General features: G+C 36.7%; 1 protein-coding gene and 1 non-coding gene across 2 annotated transcripts; one reads left to right on the top strand and one right to left on the bottom strand.

Annotated features, from left to right (window-relative positions):
- Positions 1-2,161: 2,161 nt before the first annotated feature.
- LOC145010582 (uncharacterized) lies at positions 2,162-2,599 on the bottom strand. The gene has a single exon (XM_078969104.1). The coding sequence runs from the start codon at positions 2,597-2,599 to the stop codon at positions 2,162-2,164; it is 438 nt and encodes a 145-aa protein (XP_078825230.1).
- Positions 2,600-5,062: 2,463 nt separating this feature from the next.
- LOC145013603 (small nucleolar RNA R71) lies at positions 5,063-5,169 on the top strand. The gene has a single exon (XR_013665152.1). It is a non-coding gene; the product is annotated as a small nucleolar RNA R71 (small nucleolar RNA).
- Positions 5,170-15,515: the final 10,346 nt, after the last annotated feature.

The following is a 15,515-nucleotide window of genomic DNA, read 5'->3' as shown; positions in this document are numbered from 1 at the left end:
TATGAGAGTGTTCCAAAAATTAACCAAAAATAAATGTATGGACCAATTGTTGGTCATAAATTCCCAAATGCCAAGAAAGTTCTACCACAGAGCACTGACGGACTTCGCCCGCAAGACAAAAAATGAAGCTATCGGGGTTATAACAATCTTCCCCTCCTCGAAAAGTAATCGTGGAAAAGAACTCCCAGCAAAGCTCTTGATATACCGGCTCTTGGATCTGGAAAAGCCAGCTCCATCCGTCACATATCATAGAAGTGCCATTATGGACAAAGGTTTTCAACAAATAAGGTGCCAATTCTTCTTCGTAATGATCCTCTCGAAGCCATTCCCAGTTTATGGCAGTAGGCACGTAAATATTTTTTCTCTTGATGTCAGCAAGCTTTTTCTTCCACCTACTCATGGTTGATTTAAATTCAACCCTTAGAAAATCCAACCAAGGGTGATCCCTTGGCTACCTTGAGAAGACTGACCCCTAGAAAACATGGTTCATGCATAACAAATAACAAACAATCCAGAAAACACATAAACACATTAAAATAAATCTGGGTTTCACGACTGGACTTGTCGAGTCCATGAACAGACTCGGCGAGTCTGATGAACTTTCAACCATAAAAACTCAAAATTAGTCCAAGGGTTTGTCCAGGAATGTGTGTAAGGCATATTAGTGCAGGAACATTCATCCAAAACACCATAATTAAGTCAAAATCAAAACCCTAAAATTTCTAAAATTTCAAAAACGGGTGTTCTATCAAATTGATACCTTCAAACATCTAAAACTCATGAATTTAACAGAAATAAAGAAGAAATTAAGTACCTTGCTTGATGAAATTCGAAAAATTGGAAGAAACTTGGAAGAAATTGATGAATGCTTGAGAGAGAAAGAGGCGCACGACGAGTGTGTCGGTTGATGCTATGTTTCAAATTAGGGTTAAAGCTCTAGTATAACCGGATGTAAAAAAAATGTTTGTATTTTTTCAGAAAATATAGTCGACTCGTCAAGTCGGGTTCAGACTTGTCGAGTCTGTTCGCGAATGAAAGTTATACGGGCTTTGAATAGACTTGTCGAGTCAGTATTCCAACTCGCCGAGTCAATTTCAATTAAAAAAAATCATATGATTTTCTCATTCTTTACGCAAAAATAATCAATCCACCCCACACTCAGACCATGCTTACCCTCAAACAATATTTTTTTTGATGATTTAGAAGATGAAAACAGAAAAATCCTAAGAAAATCAAACAAAAACTAAAACAGAAATGATAAAGGAAAAAGAAAGCGAACTCTCATAACGGGTTACCTCCTACCAAGCGCTTCTTTTTGAGGAGTCTTTAGCTGGACTCCCTCCCGCTCTACGTTTCTTCGTTGTTCTTCATCGGGATGCCATGCTTAATCTTTTGTTGCTTAAATTTCATTTTGTAAACATGTATTTTCTTCTTGTATGCTCTTCTCAATTCCTCTTTCCTCTTCTTTTGAGCATTATCTTCAAACTCACTCCTAGCCCTTTTTCCACACTTCTTTTCCCCCACTAAAGAGTCTGGTGGCTCAAATGTGAATACCTCATAAATAGTAGAAGATGTGAGCTTGAGGCTTTGTTCTTTCAATTGTTGGCGACCATAATTCCTGATTAGCAATTTGTGACTCAAGGGATGAATTAGTCAAATCATCAACCCTTGCACTCTCCTTTTCTATGTTGCTTGCCTCCTTGTCAAGTTGAATTTCTTCATCTTTCTGTATCATCATATCAAGGTAAGCTACTTAAGCGTTTTGGAAGTCATAATACTTTTCAATAACTTCGCCTTCTGCTGCTAGACCTTCCCAAGGGTCAGGAAAAATTTCCATGTCGAGGACAGGAGAAGAACTAGTAAATATAAGGTGAAGGTTGTCCGCATTACTGAGGTTTTCGACTGGACTCGTCGAGTCTGTCGATGCAACTTGGCGAGTCTCTGCGTATTCCACAAACTCCCTTGTTTCTTCTGAATCATCCTTCTCTAGTAACTTTTCTATCTCCTTTAAATCTCTTTCAGCATCAAAAGTTTCTCCAGGAGTTAGTAGAAATTTACTTGGACTCTCTTCTTGAAAGAGTGCAAGCTCTTTCTCTAACATTTCATCATTCAAATCTATTGAGGAAACTTATTCTCTCTTTGACTCTGTATGCTCAATGTCTTATGTATTCTTAAACACTACTAAATCGTTCCCCATTCGTAGTGTTAGGGTGGATTTGCATACAATGACCAATGCACAAGTGGTACTCAAAAATGGTCTCCCCAAGATGATGGGAACTCTGGGGTCTTCTTCCATGTCAAGCACTACAAAATCCATAGGAAACACAAACTTATCTACCTCGATGAGAAGATCTTCACAAACACCTTTTGGATGAATGATTGTCTTATCGGCTAGATGGATCTTAATGTCAATAGGCCTTGGCTCCGGCAAGTTCAACTTTTTGAAGAAAGGGTATGGCATGAGACTAATGCTTGCACCCGAATCCATCAATGCTCGAGTGGTAGTCAGATTCCCAAATTGGCAAGGTAAGGTAGTGCTACCCGGATCACCCTTCTTCTTTGGCAACTCATTTAACACCAACTGAGCGACCTCTACCATATTTTCCTAGCGGTAAAGAGTCCATTTAGCAAGCTTAAATATTTAGGCGTTTGAAGTATTGTTTCAACAAATGGAATATTAACTTGAAGGGCCTTTACATGCTCCATGAAAGCTCTGTATTCTTTAACCTTCCCATCAGGTATGGGTCAAATCGGGAATGGCAAAGGTGGCCTGTAAGGCTCTAAAGAAAAAGAAGATTTGTCATCAGGCCTTAGACTCGTCGAGTCCATGGGATGGACTCTGCGAGTTGAGCCGGGTTTTGCTGAACTCGAGTCGTCTGTCTTTTCTGCTTGCACCTTTGTTGAGGCCTATTGTGCAGGGGTCAGAGGAGTGCAAATTTTCCTAGAACTAGTTGTTATTGCATTAACATGTGTCAGTTTTGGATTGTTCTCGGTTTTACTTGGAAGTTAACCTGCTTGTCTTTGGTTAACTTGTTGAGCTAGCTGTCCTATCTGCTTCTCAATGTTATGAATGGCTACTTGCTGGTTCCTTAACATGGTTTTTGTTTCTTGTATTACAGCATCGTGATCATTGTGTCTTTTTCTCAGAAACAGCTACAAATTTTGTTAGCATCTCTTCCAAGTTGGGTTTCCTTTCTTGCACTGGTTCCTCTTTTTGGTACATACCCCTTGCTTGTTGTATTTTTTTCGTTTTACGTGTTTTTTTCTTTTTACAGAGCGTTTATGACCAGAGGAGGAGGTACACCACTGATCCCACCTTTTGTTTTTAATTCTTATCATTTATTAGCTATTTTCTGTTCAGAAGTTTCGCGATTCTTGACGTTGACTTGTCGTACACGGGATTTTAAGTGATGGACTCGCCGAGTCGCCCCTATTTTCAGAAAATATATATAGAAACGCTTTTCATTCGAACCTTAACGAATGGGGGAAGTTTAGGACGATTTTTGGAGGCCAGAAGGGTTCTTAGAAGCTGTGGTTTTCGAGATTTCAACTTAGATATCAATTTGGAAGAAGATCAAAGGAAATAACACATGTGTGTAAAACTAACTAGTTTTAATCCTACTAACTTAAACACAAATACAAACACACGAAAGGCATTGTACCTATCGATTAACAGTTTAGTTCAGGTAAGTAGGGTATCGAACACATGGAGCGGTAAACAATTAAAATAAATACCAATATTATCTACATAAAACAAGTAATAGAAAGGGGGTTTTCTCTAGTTTTGCAAGACTAGAAACTTAAACAATTAACTAAAACTTAAACTAAGAAATTAAGAGCTAAGCAAATAAAAATCAGCTAAATTCAATAGTTAAGGAGACTTCTGTTTAGGTTCGAATAATTTATTCCTATGGGTAATTTTATGACAAGTGCAATGGATTAATTGGCATTGGCTACCAATTAGTGTGATTAGGTTCACGTTCGCTATTACTAATCCTTAGAAAACAAATTAATTCAAGCAGTGATCAGTTGATTAAACCAATGAGTTTCCTAGTTTATTGATTCGGGTTAAGTAAGACTTGTAATTAACTAATCAAATTAGTGATTCAATTAACCTCTTCTTGATGGTGTATCACACAAGCTCACACATCAATTTACCTACCTTCTAGTTAGTTCTAGTTTCATGTTCGTTATTCCTAGACATATAACTATGTGTTGACATAAATCATATGAGATTAGCAATTAACAGATGCTCATACAACTTAATTACTAATTTATTAACAGAAAATAGTTATCGTTAACATATAAGGTTCTTTAATAATCTTAACAAAACAATATCACCAATTAAAATTAATCCTAACCATAAAATCAAACCATAATCACAAAATCATCTATCCTAAATAGAAGTTATGAGTTTTTAGCTCATATCTATAGCAAATAACAAACTAAAAACATAATCTAATGATTGAAACATGGTTCATGCAAAAGATTAAGATAAAAGTAATGTGTTATTGCCTTTGATCTTCTTCCAAATTGATATCTAAGTTGAAATCTCGAAAACTATAGCTTCTAAGAACCCTTCTAGCCTCCAAAAATGATCCTAAATTTCCCCTTCTTTGCCTTTTTGTTTTCATCATAGGGTAGCCATTCTTGTTTCAGTTTCCACCAATCATAATCAAACCTATCACCGCTTGAATAACATACTTGCGACTTTTTATTTCCATTCTCATCCAAGTCGCAATCTCTCGTAAGGTGAGGTCCATTGCAATTTTCACAACCCACCCAAATAGGATGGATTGTTTGATCCATTTTATCCATCCTCCTATCCATGCTTTTCAACATCGCCATCATTTCCTCCATGTATTCAGTAGCATATTTCACCTCCTCCCTAATTGGGTTATTCCTAGGATTATGATATTCTCTAGAATGCTTAGAGAATTCTTCAATTAATTGTTTAATCATCGAGGGTGCCTTCTTTATGAGCGGCCCTTGCAAGTCAAGTAATTATCTTATTGTCACATTGACTCCATCATAGAAAATGGAGACTTCTTGTTGACTATTTAAGTCGTGATGTGGGAAATTCCTTAATAAACCTTTGTACCTCTCCCACACCTCATAAAGTGATTCGCCCGCTTGTTGCTTGAAATTGGCTATGGCCTTTTTCAACTTGGATATTTTTGATGGTGGGCAAAATTGGTCAATGAACTCTTCTTACATCATAGCCCATGTAGTGATGGATCCGAGAGGGAATGAATTGAGCCAATGTTTTACAGCACCTTTGAATGTAACTAGAAGCATACGAAGCAGATGGGTTTCGCGAGGGACATTTGGAACATTAAAGTAATCAGCTACATCATTAACTTCATCCAAGTGCTTATAAGCATCTTTGTGGTCTTTCTCGTAAAAGGGTATCTCCTTGATTTGAGCAAGGATGTGACCCTTGAGCTCAAAAGTGGCAGTTGCCGAAATTACGGGTTGCACAAGTCCTACGCCGGTATCGTCTCGTATCCTCTTTTTCCATTCCCCCATGGGGACTTCATCGATGTTAGCCATAGGAATAGATAATTCGTCGTCAAAATCGGACTCGTGGCCGAATGTAGGGTCTTCTTCTCCTTCGGTTTCGTACTCAGTTTCCTCTTTAATTGGGTCTTCATCCGCCAAGGAGGTACTGGATTCTCCAACTTTCTTGCCGTTCTTCTTGCTGAAAATGGATTTCAAATTACTTAGTGGTGAGTTTTTTGGTTTTTCAGGATCTCCAATTGTTATGCCTTTGTTTCTTCTAAGTGTTGCATCCAGATCGTCAAAAGGTGGGATCAGTGGTGCGCCTCCTCCCCTGGTCATAAACGTTCTGTAAAAAGAAAAAAACACGCGTAAAAAGAACAAAAGAAAATTAAAAACGAAAATTTTATGTTTAGCTATGGACTAGTCGAGTCTGTTCGAAGGGACTCGGCGAATCGAATGCAAAAGCAACAAAAATTTTAAACAAAAGTTTCTAAAAACTACTAACTAAAATTTAATCCTAATGCTAAATTTAATAAAAACAGTAACTTTGTGTAACAAAAATCTCACACAAAGGGTCGATAACAATAGTAATCAATTCAAAGTTGGAACTGTTCCCCGTTAACGGCACCAAAAACTTGATGTGTGTGAAATGAACTAGTTTTATTCCTACTTATAAAATGTAACTGATCACACAAAAGGCAGTCGACCTGTCAATTGGTGGTATAGATCTAGTAAGCAGGGTATCAAACTCAGGGAACGGCAATTTGAACTAATTACTAAAATTATCTAAAAGCAACTAACAAATAATAAAAGAGGGGGTTTTCTCTAGTTTTACAAGACTAGAAACTTACTAATTAATACTAAAACTAATTACTAAAGACTAGATAACTAAAGATTCAACTAAATTCAATAATATAGAGGACTTCTGTTTAGGTTCAACTCAATTGATCCTATGGTTAATTTTATGGTAATAGTGCAATGGATTAGTTCTTCTATTGGCTACCGATTTAGGTGATTAGATTCACATTCGCTACACTAATCCTTAGAAAACTAACTAACTCAAACAGTGGCCAGTTGTCTAAATTAATTTAATTCCCTAGGTTATTTCTTCGGATTAATTAACACTTGTAATGATTAACTAATTTGGTCCTTCAGTTAACCTCTTGTTGATGGTTCATCAAACAAGCTCACATGTAAATTTACCTATTTTCTTGTTAATCCTAGTTTCACATTTGCTAATCCTAGTCATATAATAAAGTGTTCACATGAATTATACGAGGTAGACAATTGAGAGATGTTCATGCAACTTAATTATCTTCTTATTAACAGAAAAATAGTTACCGTTCACACATAAGGTTCTTTAACAAGCTTAGATTAACAAAATCACTAATATCAAACTAATCCTACCATAAATCAAACCATAGTATCAATATTGTCTCCCCAAAGAGAAGCTATAAAGGTTTTAACTCATGATTAAGGTAAAAACGAACTCAAACACAGATTCTAAAAGCTTAAACATAATTAAAACTAAAGATCTAAGTAAAGAGTTATGATTTATGCCTTAATTCTCCTTTGAAATTGGATCTAGGGTTGGATCTTCACTCTCCAAGTCTCTTCTGACTTTTAATCACAACTCCTATCCTCGAGGGTTTTCTCTTTTTTTCTCAGGGTCAATCTGAAAAGCCGTATTTATAAATTCGAACCGACTCGCCAAGTCCATGACCGACTCGTCGAGTCCATCACTTAATCCCCGTGTACGACAAGTTAAGGATTCATCATCTTCGCGAATCTTCGTAGCGACTCGTCGAGTCAATGCCAGACTCGCCGAGTCCCTTGTGGTTTTTTTGGTCTTTTCTTCTTTTGATCATTCCAAAACTTCTCGATAGCTACTCTTGCTCCTTTTTGCTTCCAAACATTCCTTTTGGCCTAAAAATACAATTCAAACACTTTTAAGTATCTTTTGTCCATAATATGCAAATAAATAGCTAATAAATGATAAGAATTAATATTAAATAAATGGCTACATATGCACATATCAGTAGGTAATTGTGGGAGTGTTGTAAGTCTATGATATGGGTCGTAGCCTTCACTAGGATGAGTTAGACCATTGCATGAATGGTGGTGAAACTGTGGGAGAGCCATAACATTCATAGTTTTTGGGATAGGTGGTAGGCCGAATTGGGGCCGGGTGTGATGTAAGACTTCGACTTGGCCATATCATTCAACTAGAGTGGAACAGACTTATTGATCGTTCGTGTGTTAGTTGGTTAATTGGTCTTCTGTGTGGATTAGACGGTTGTTGGAGCCATGTTGGTGGATGAGATAGGACAACCATTTTCGATTAGACTCTTCGACGGAGCCTTGACGCATGGCCCTGAGTGAAGTTCTCAACTTCAACAGTCAGCTGGGAATTCGGTATACCAGAACTTTGGTAATGCAGCATGGAACTAGGTAAATCTCAGATAGATCGAATATGTGAATGATTGGTTAACAGTACGTGATTTATATGTTGGTATGGCACCAATGGTTAAGACTCGTGGTGGGAGTCGCCTTCATATTTGAGTGTAAAGTTGTCGGTATCGACAAATGGGCATGGAGTCTTTTTATAAGTAATTAGTAAAGTGATGCAGGGCTAGGGAGGTTGTGGTCCATTCAGCTTGTGGCTTGGTGTCATTATAGATGTGGTTAAATGGTTTTGTCTATCTAGAATTCAGGCATGGCATAAGGTTTTCAGAATATGGGCAAGTATTTTAACCTTCACTTTGTGGTTAAGTTTGGTGTGTTAATGTTTGTCTCTTCGTAAGAGCATATGATTTCTGTAAAGATTAGGTTTGGTACCAACATCTGAAAGTGGTCGGCTGTGTAAGTGGATCTCTTAGTTCTATTTTGAATTCAAGTAGTTAATATGGGATCGGATGGTGTAGCAGAGTAAGTTGTAAGGAATGATTTCGAGGACGAAATCCAATTTAAGTGGGGGAGAGTTGTAATACCTGTTTTCCAGCATGGATGAACTTAGAGCATTTAGGAATCAAAAGAATGGTTTTCGAGAAAAACCAGGTGTCACAATGTGACCATAAGGAGGTCACGACGTGACGAGTCAAATGGGAAACACATATCCGAGAAGCATGTCACGACGTGACATGATTATGATCACATTGTAAGGATGTTTGCAGCCCAAGCCCAATATCTTTTAGGGTTTCCTACGTATCTAAGCCATTAGACTCAAATTTAGGGTTTCATTTCCAGCATCCACCACCCTTTTGAGCCTAGAAGCAAACCCTAAGACTCTCATCTTCATTTGTGAGCTTATATTTACTATTTTGGAGCCCTTAGAAGAAAGAATAAGGCCTTGTGGTTAAGAGAATCTCTTGGCGATCTTGAACTTGGTGTATGAGCCATTTGTGGACCATTGTAAGTGTCCGAGATCCAAACTTTATGTTGACAGCTTCTAGATCTACGAGTTTTGTCCCTTTTTCCTTTATGTTATGGAAGTTTGTAGGGAAAATGTAACGTTTGGTCCAGGTAAATCATTGTTGGAACTCGACGAGTTGGGGAGCTCCAACTCTTCGTGTTGAGAATATTGTGGTCGTAGGTTTTAATGACCCAACTCGACGAGTTGGGGTGTCCTAACTATACAAGTTGGTTCATTAAAACCTGCGACCACAATATTGAGTTGGTGACTAGGATGAAACCCTAATTTTAGGGTTTTGGACCCTATTTAAAGGACCTAAACCTCCTTGGTTGGCCTCGTTACCAACCTCCCTTTTCCAGCAACCCTACATTCGTATATCACCTTGAAAGTTTAAGTGTGTGAGTTGTGGTGAGCTTGGAGAATTGATTTTGGTGATTCTTAGGAAGGAGCTTGAAAGTTGGAAGCATCTAGATTGGAAGAAGGATTATAGATCCAAAATCTCTTCATCAAAAGAAGCCTTTTTGAGGTATAAAGTGGACACCTTGCATTTTTATCATCTAGATCTCGTTGTTTGAAGTTTTAGCATGATTTTGGGATTTTGATTGGGGTGTCCAAGATTTTGAAGGTTCCAGGGTTATTATGTTAGATTTGACCCCTTCATGACTTCTCTTGGACTAATGTTGCAAACTTTATTGGTATCTAGGTCCCATTCATGCAATAATTCCCTCATTAAGTATTTATTCAGTTCTAGAGTGTATTTCTAGCGTGCATGGATGTAAATTTGGAAACTTTACGTGACTTTCCAACCTTTAGACACCATATATGTGTTTTAGGACTATGTTGTGAGAGTTTAAGGACTATATAGGTTAAGACTCATTCTAATGAGGCTAGGGTTTGAGTTAGGCTCTTTATGGATGGTTCCTAAGGGTATAGTTGGAAACTTTACGCTTTTAGACATCATTTTGGAAGAGTTCTTAGATTGGGAGTCCCTGGATTCAATGGAAGTTGGATTTCTGGCCAACTCGACAAGTTCATTAGTGAACTCGACGAGTTGATAGGATTTTCTCGATCCGTGTATTTAGTGTAGAACTCGACAAGTTGAAGAACAATTTGGCGAGTTTAGTCAACTCAGGTCATTGACCTTGACTTTTTTACTTTAGTCTTTGATCAAGTTTGAACTATCAGGGGTTTTAGGGTATTTGAGTTGTATTTAAGGACTTGTTTTTGTTTTAGGGTTTGTTTAGAGTTGATATTCGGAGTTCAGACCTAGCCGGCTATCGTTCAGTATTGAGGTGAGTCTCCTCAACATATGAATGGGTCAATGGCCCCAACGCCGGCCCATGTTATTTAGCTTTAGTGGTAATTTGTGAATGTGATGTGAATTTGTTATATACATATGTGAAGATCATGTGGGGGTTCCCATGGTAGATAGTTAAGACCATGTGGGGGTTCTCATGGCAGTTAGTCAAGACCATGTGGGGGTACCCATGGAAATTAGTTAAGACCATGTGGGGGTTCTCATGGCACCCGAAGTAAGACCCTTGAGGGTTTCCATGGAATCCTTATATGTTTGTATGCACGAATTATGTGGACTTATGTGGTTTTATATGGGATATGCTATGGGGAACTCGCTAAGCATTAGCTTATAGTTTATTGATTGTTTTAGGTACTTCTGGATCAAAGGGCAACGGCCAGGCATGATTGCACAACATGCACTCTCTAGCATTTTATTATGGACACTCTAATCTTTTGACTAATTAACCGATGTAATGGATTATTGGGAAGTAAATTATGATTGGAATTTATAATTAATGAACATGGGTTTGAATATTTAAATAAAAGATTTTATTTGAAAATTTGGGTTGTTACAAGTTGGTATCAGAGCCTTGGTTTGAGGGATTTTGGCACACTCTTGGATGTGTCAGAACTCAAAATGAGAAAATGATAAAATTATTTCAATGAAGAAATCAAAATTTTAAAATTTCTTGAAACTGATTTCTTTATAAGAAAAGGGGGGAGAGTGCAATGTGCGTAATCGGCCGAGCTCAAGTAAGTGTTTACCCCAATATGTTAGTCATGCTATTGTTATATTTGGAAATTGATAACTGAATGAATCTTGCTATGTGTATGCTTTCAAAGTTGTATATGTTTAGGATCAAATAGCCTTAGAATGATGAATCTGCCTTATTCATGTTCCTTGTTTGGTTGGGGTAGGAACTTATTTGACAGTTTATATGATTTTCTTTATATATATATATATATATATATATATATATATATATATATATATATATATATATATATATATATATATATATATATATATATAACTTTCATGCATAGGGCAACCTCCTATGATTGATGTGAGTTCTGGTTCGAGGAGGATTGAGAAATCTTACGATAGCCTACGATTAGAGTTTATGTTGTATTTTGTGGATTATGTTATTGTTTTGGGTGAATTAGAGGTATCAGGTATAACCTTGAAGAGAATTGTAATCGAGATTTAGAAAGCAATCATGATTATATGAATGAAAAGTAAGAACACAAGGAGTAAATATTAATCAGATCTTATATTGATGGATTGACTCAGGACTCCATCGATTCCAAACTATATTTTATCAATTTTACTTCCTTTTCTAAGTCAGGTATGCAAATTTAATTCTCGTATGCAATCATCAACTTAAATCTGACTCATTGATTCCCAACATTCTTAATCGATTCACTCAAACCAATTTTGACTGTTATCAAAACAATTTTGACTTTTGAAGGTTTGACCTTTCAAATCAGATGAGAATAATATGAAGAAATCAAATGAAATTAATCGATATTCAAGAACAACCCTTCGATAGCATTCAAAATCCAAAATTAGTTATCGACATACTCATATGTTCTTGATTCAATTCATCAAAATCAAGATCCAACTATCGATTTCTACTCTATGACATGAAGAAAATCGATTTCATCATATACAAATCATTTGAAATCGAATCTCACAAACAAAAATCATCGATTATTAGGAACAAAGAGATTAAGCGGAACTCAGGAACAAATCGATTAAACTGAGATATTAAAAAACCAGATGACAAAAATGATACGATCCAGTGACTCGTATGTATCGAATGATTTTATTGAATAAATGGGATCAATTAATGAACAATACCAGATCCGATATGTTAGACTCAAATTAACATTTAAGTGCAATCTCGAATTTTTGGGCTTAAACACTGGACATGAACAGTAAACACTCGAACAAAATTAATCATCAATTGTGCTTTGAAAGAACTAAATGAACAGTGATCAATTTTTAGAAAATGGCTTTTATTTTGTGATTTGATCTAAAAAAATAATTGGATCAAACAAAGGGGTTAAAACAAATTTCGATCCAATGAGACAAATCGATCAAAAACCAAAACGCAAAACACGAATCGAAATCATGGACATTTTGGAATCCATTTGAAAATTTGTGATACCTTTTTGATGAATCGAGATCCATTTTCAACGAATGAATCAAATTTAGAAGATCTTGGTTCTTTTGTTGGAATGAGAAAATCTCCAATTTGAACATTATACCACCCATTATGCGAGATGTACAACTCGTTCTTCATGTTCTTCAACGATCCAAGAACATCTTAAAAAGAACCACCAACACTTTTGGGTTTTGACTTCAAATTCAATGTAACCTTTGGAGATTGTTGCTTTGGAACCCAAATTTGCTTCACGGATTTCGGATTCACAACAACATTTGATGATTATTGTGAATAAACTTGCTTGTTCTTCCTTTTAATCTTCTTCTTCTTTTTCTTTCTCATCTTCTTGCATCTTGAAGACTTGATCTCATGAACAAACCCACTTTCCACAACATCAACTTTGTGAGTTTAATATTTGTTAATTTCTTGAACCACCGACTTCCGATAAGGAATCATTCCTTCAAACAAATCACAAGAACACAAAATATCATCAGTTTGAACTCCAATCGAGCAAAAAACCTTTTCATCTTGAAATTCAACTTGAACCTTCTTATCATGAACTTCAAGAACATCACATTGAACTCTATTGTCAACAACTTCAACAACTCTGGTTGAGGTAATGTTGATTCCCAAGGAACTGTGACTTTTATTCCAAGGTCTGATGCGAGTTCTTCATTAGTTAAAGCCAAGCAATCATAGTAGTTATCTATGGATATCTTGATATGTGAGAAAGCAAACTTTGTGACTTTAACTCCTCAACCTTGAAGTTGACATCTTCCCTGACCTTCTTCACATCTTGTACAAAAAGAACATATCATTCTTTTGTAGCAGTTGTCAGATCTTTTACAACACCATCAAAAGATTTCCCTTGAGCTTGAATGCGAAGATCATTATTCTTATCAGAGGCATCAACTTTTGCAACTATTCTTTTCTCTTCAGCTTTGATCATGGTTTCACCTCCAAACCCGATACAAAAGACTTTGTACCAGAATCAACTTGTGATTGAATGATTGCATTCAACTTTCGATTCAGGATTTTAAATTGCTTACCTGACATAAGCATATGACCAGGGATTTCCTCCTCCTCTGAATCAAAGTGTAAAGCTTCAAATATTCCTCCAAAACCTCCTCTTTCGGTTTCTGCATCATACTGAGCTTACGAAGGTATAGGTTGTGGTGTTTCAGGGGATTGTAATGGAAACAATGTAGTGAAGGGATGTTGTATAGGATGATCAAAGATTGATGATGTGGTTATATTTGTATTTGGGAGAATGAATGGAGGTAATGAAGTAGATAAGTTCTCAGATGAGATGGGTAATGAACTAGATAAAATGATTGGCATTGTAGTTTCGACACTCGTGATTGGTGCCCCCATATCAGATACGTTAACAATCATATCAAAAGTAGGTACCTCCTCATGAACTGATTTGGTAGTGACTACTTCGAGTGGAATGGTTGTTGTAGTGAAAATATGCAAAGTAATCGGAAGAGAAATGTTTACCATTAGTGAAGTTGAAACAATTGGAGTCTCAGGAACCACTTCATCTTCTGATGACTCATTGCGAATAATCATCTTCCTTTTCTTGTACAGCTTCTTAAAGATGTGCTTCGCAACATCTTGAGCTCTTCTTTTCTTTGACATAGAAGAAACAAGAGCCGGAATTTTTCTAAACATAGCCCCCTTACTACTCACTTCAGTTTTGAGAATAGTACGAGAGGTAGTCTTCTTATGTGACAACTTGCGAAGATTCTTTAAGACCCCTGATTTAGTTGGAATGATCTCCTTCACATGTTTGGTATGATCAAATTTCTCAACCTCTTCAGCCATTGATACTTTTGGAGATTCACGTTTTTCCTCCGTTTGAGTGTTCTTCTTCTTCTTGGATGACTCACCACTTACTTTAAGTAGCACTCCAGTTCGCACATAAGGATCAAATGTATTCATGTATCAAACTAACACCTTGTGAGTAGAGGACACTTTGCTAAACAGTGCATCAGGAATTCTTGCAACACTTGTGAAGATACTCGCATCATCTTCAACAACTTTAGGAAATTGGTATAAAGAGAACTCTGCGACATCTTCTCCTTCAGGAACTTGAATTCCTTCTTTCACATATACTTTTTCCAAAATCAAACTCCAGTACCTTGCACAAGAAATTCCCTTATCAACACTGGTGTTTTCTAAGCTTTTGATGAACTCCTTCCAAAGATGAGTTCCATAATCGAAACACAGATCGTAGTAAAGGCCCATAACCATTGCATAAACATCCAGTCTTCCCCTTTCTAGACCAACACTCCTTCCGGTAAAGCATCATAGAAAGATTCCAAACAAGAAGTTCCAAATGCAGGGTAAGCTTGATTTCCTGAAATCACTTATCTTTTCAAGAGTGGGTTGATGTCCCATCTCATTGAACATGAAGATAATCTGTGAGTTACTTGGCTTAAAGAACGGTGGGTTATGACGAATGTTCAAGAAGTCAATGAACATGTTCTTGGTAAGACGAACCCCCTTGTTATTCACCAGGTTGAAGGTTATCACATTTGTTGCATAGTTGAATGACGCAGTTGATGCCACCATTGACAACTAAGTCATAGGTACTGGGAATGAACTGAACATAACAGTTGACAATGCTGATTTTTTCAGTGCAACGATCAACATCTTCAATTCTTCTGGGTAAGATGAGACATTGGGATCAACTTGGAAATTTGTGCTTTGAATCTTCATGAGGGACGTTCAAATAACTTCTTCTATGTTTGATTGAGTAGCAGCCATTGTTAATCTGAGAAATTTTTTGAAAGAAAGATTAGGGCCAACTGTTACTGGAAACGTGCAATCAATAGCCGTTGTGATGATCATGCCCCATAAAATGCCTTGAAACTAGGGCCAACTGTTACTGGAAACTGTTCGTGAGTACAACTGTATAAAAGAAGACCGTTCGGTATCGAGGTTGGGCTCTTTCGTTTATAGGATTTTAAATGAAGTCATTTACCAGTCTTGCAAAATCTTCAGCCTAAGTTGGTATTACTTAGAACCTCAAGGATTTCATGAGTGCATGTGATTCAAAGAAATGAGATAAGAAGCAAGTTTAATTTTTTTTTTTTTTTTGGAATTCTGTGATGTCAAAATTGATTGAC

The sequence above is a fragment of the Lactuca saligna genome, chromosome 8, assembly GCF_052625555.1.
Source record: "Lactuca saligna cultivar CGN05327 chromosome 8, ASM5262555v1, whole genome shotgun sequence".
Lineage (NCBI taxonomy): Eukaryota > Viridiplantae > Streptophyta > Magnoliopsida > Asterales > Asteraceae > Lactuca > Lactuca saligna.
This window is presented reverse-complemented; position numbering and strand designations above follow the sequence as displayed.

What these genes read in the sequence shown, in the direction of transcription:
- LOC145010582 (XM_078969104.1), bottom strand. Translation starts at nt 2,599, where the DNA reads ATGGTAGAGGTCGCTCAGTTGGTGTTAAATGAGTTGCCAAAGAAGAAG.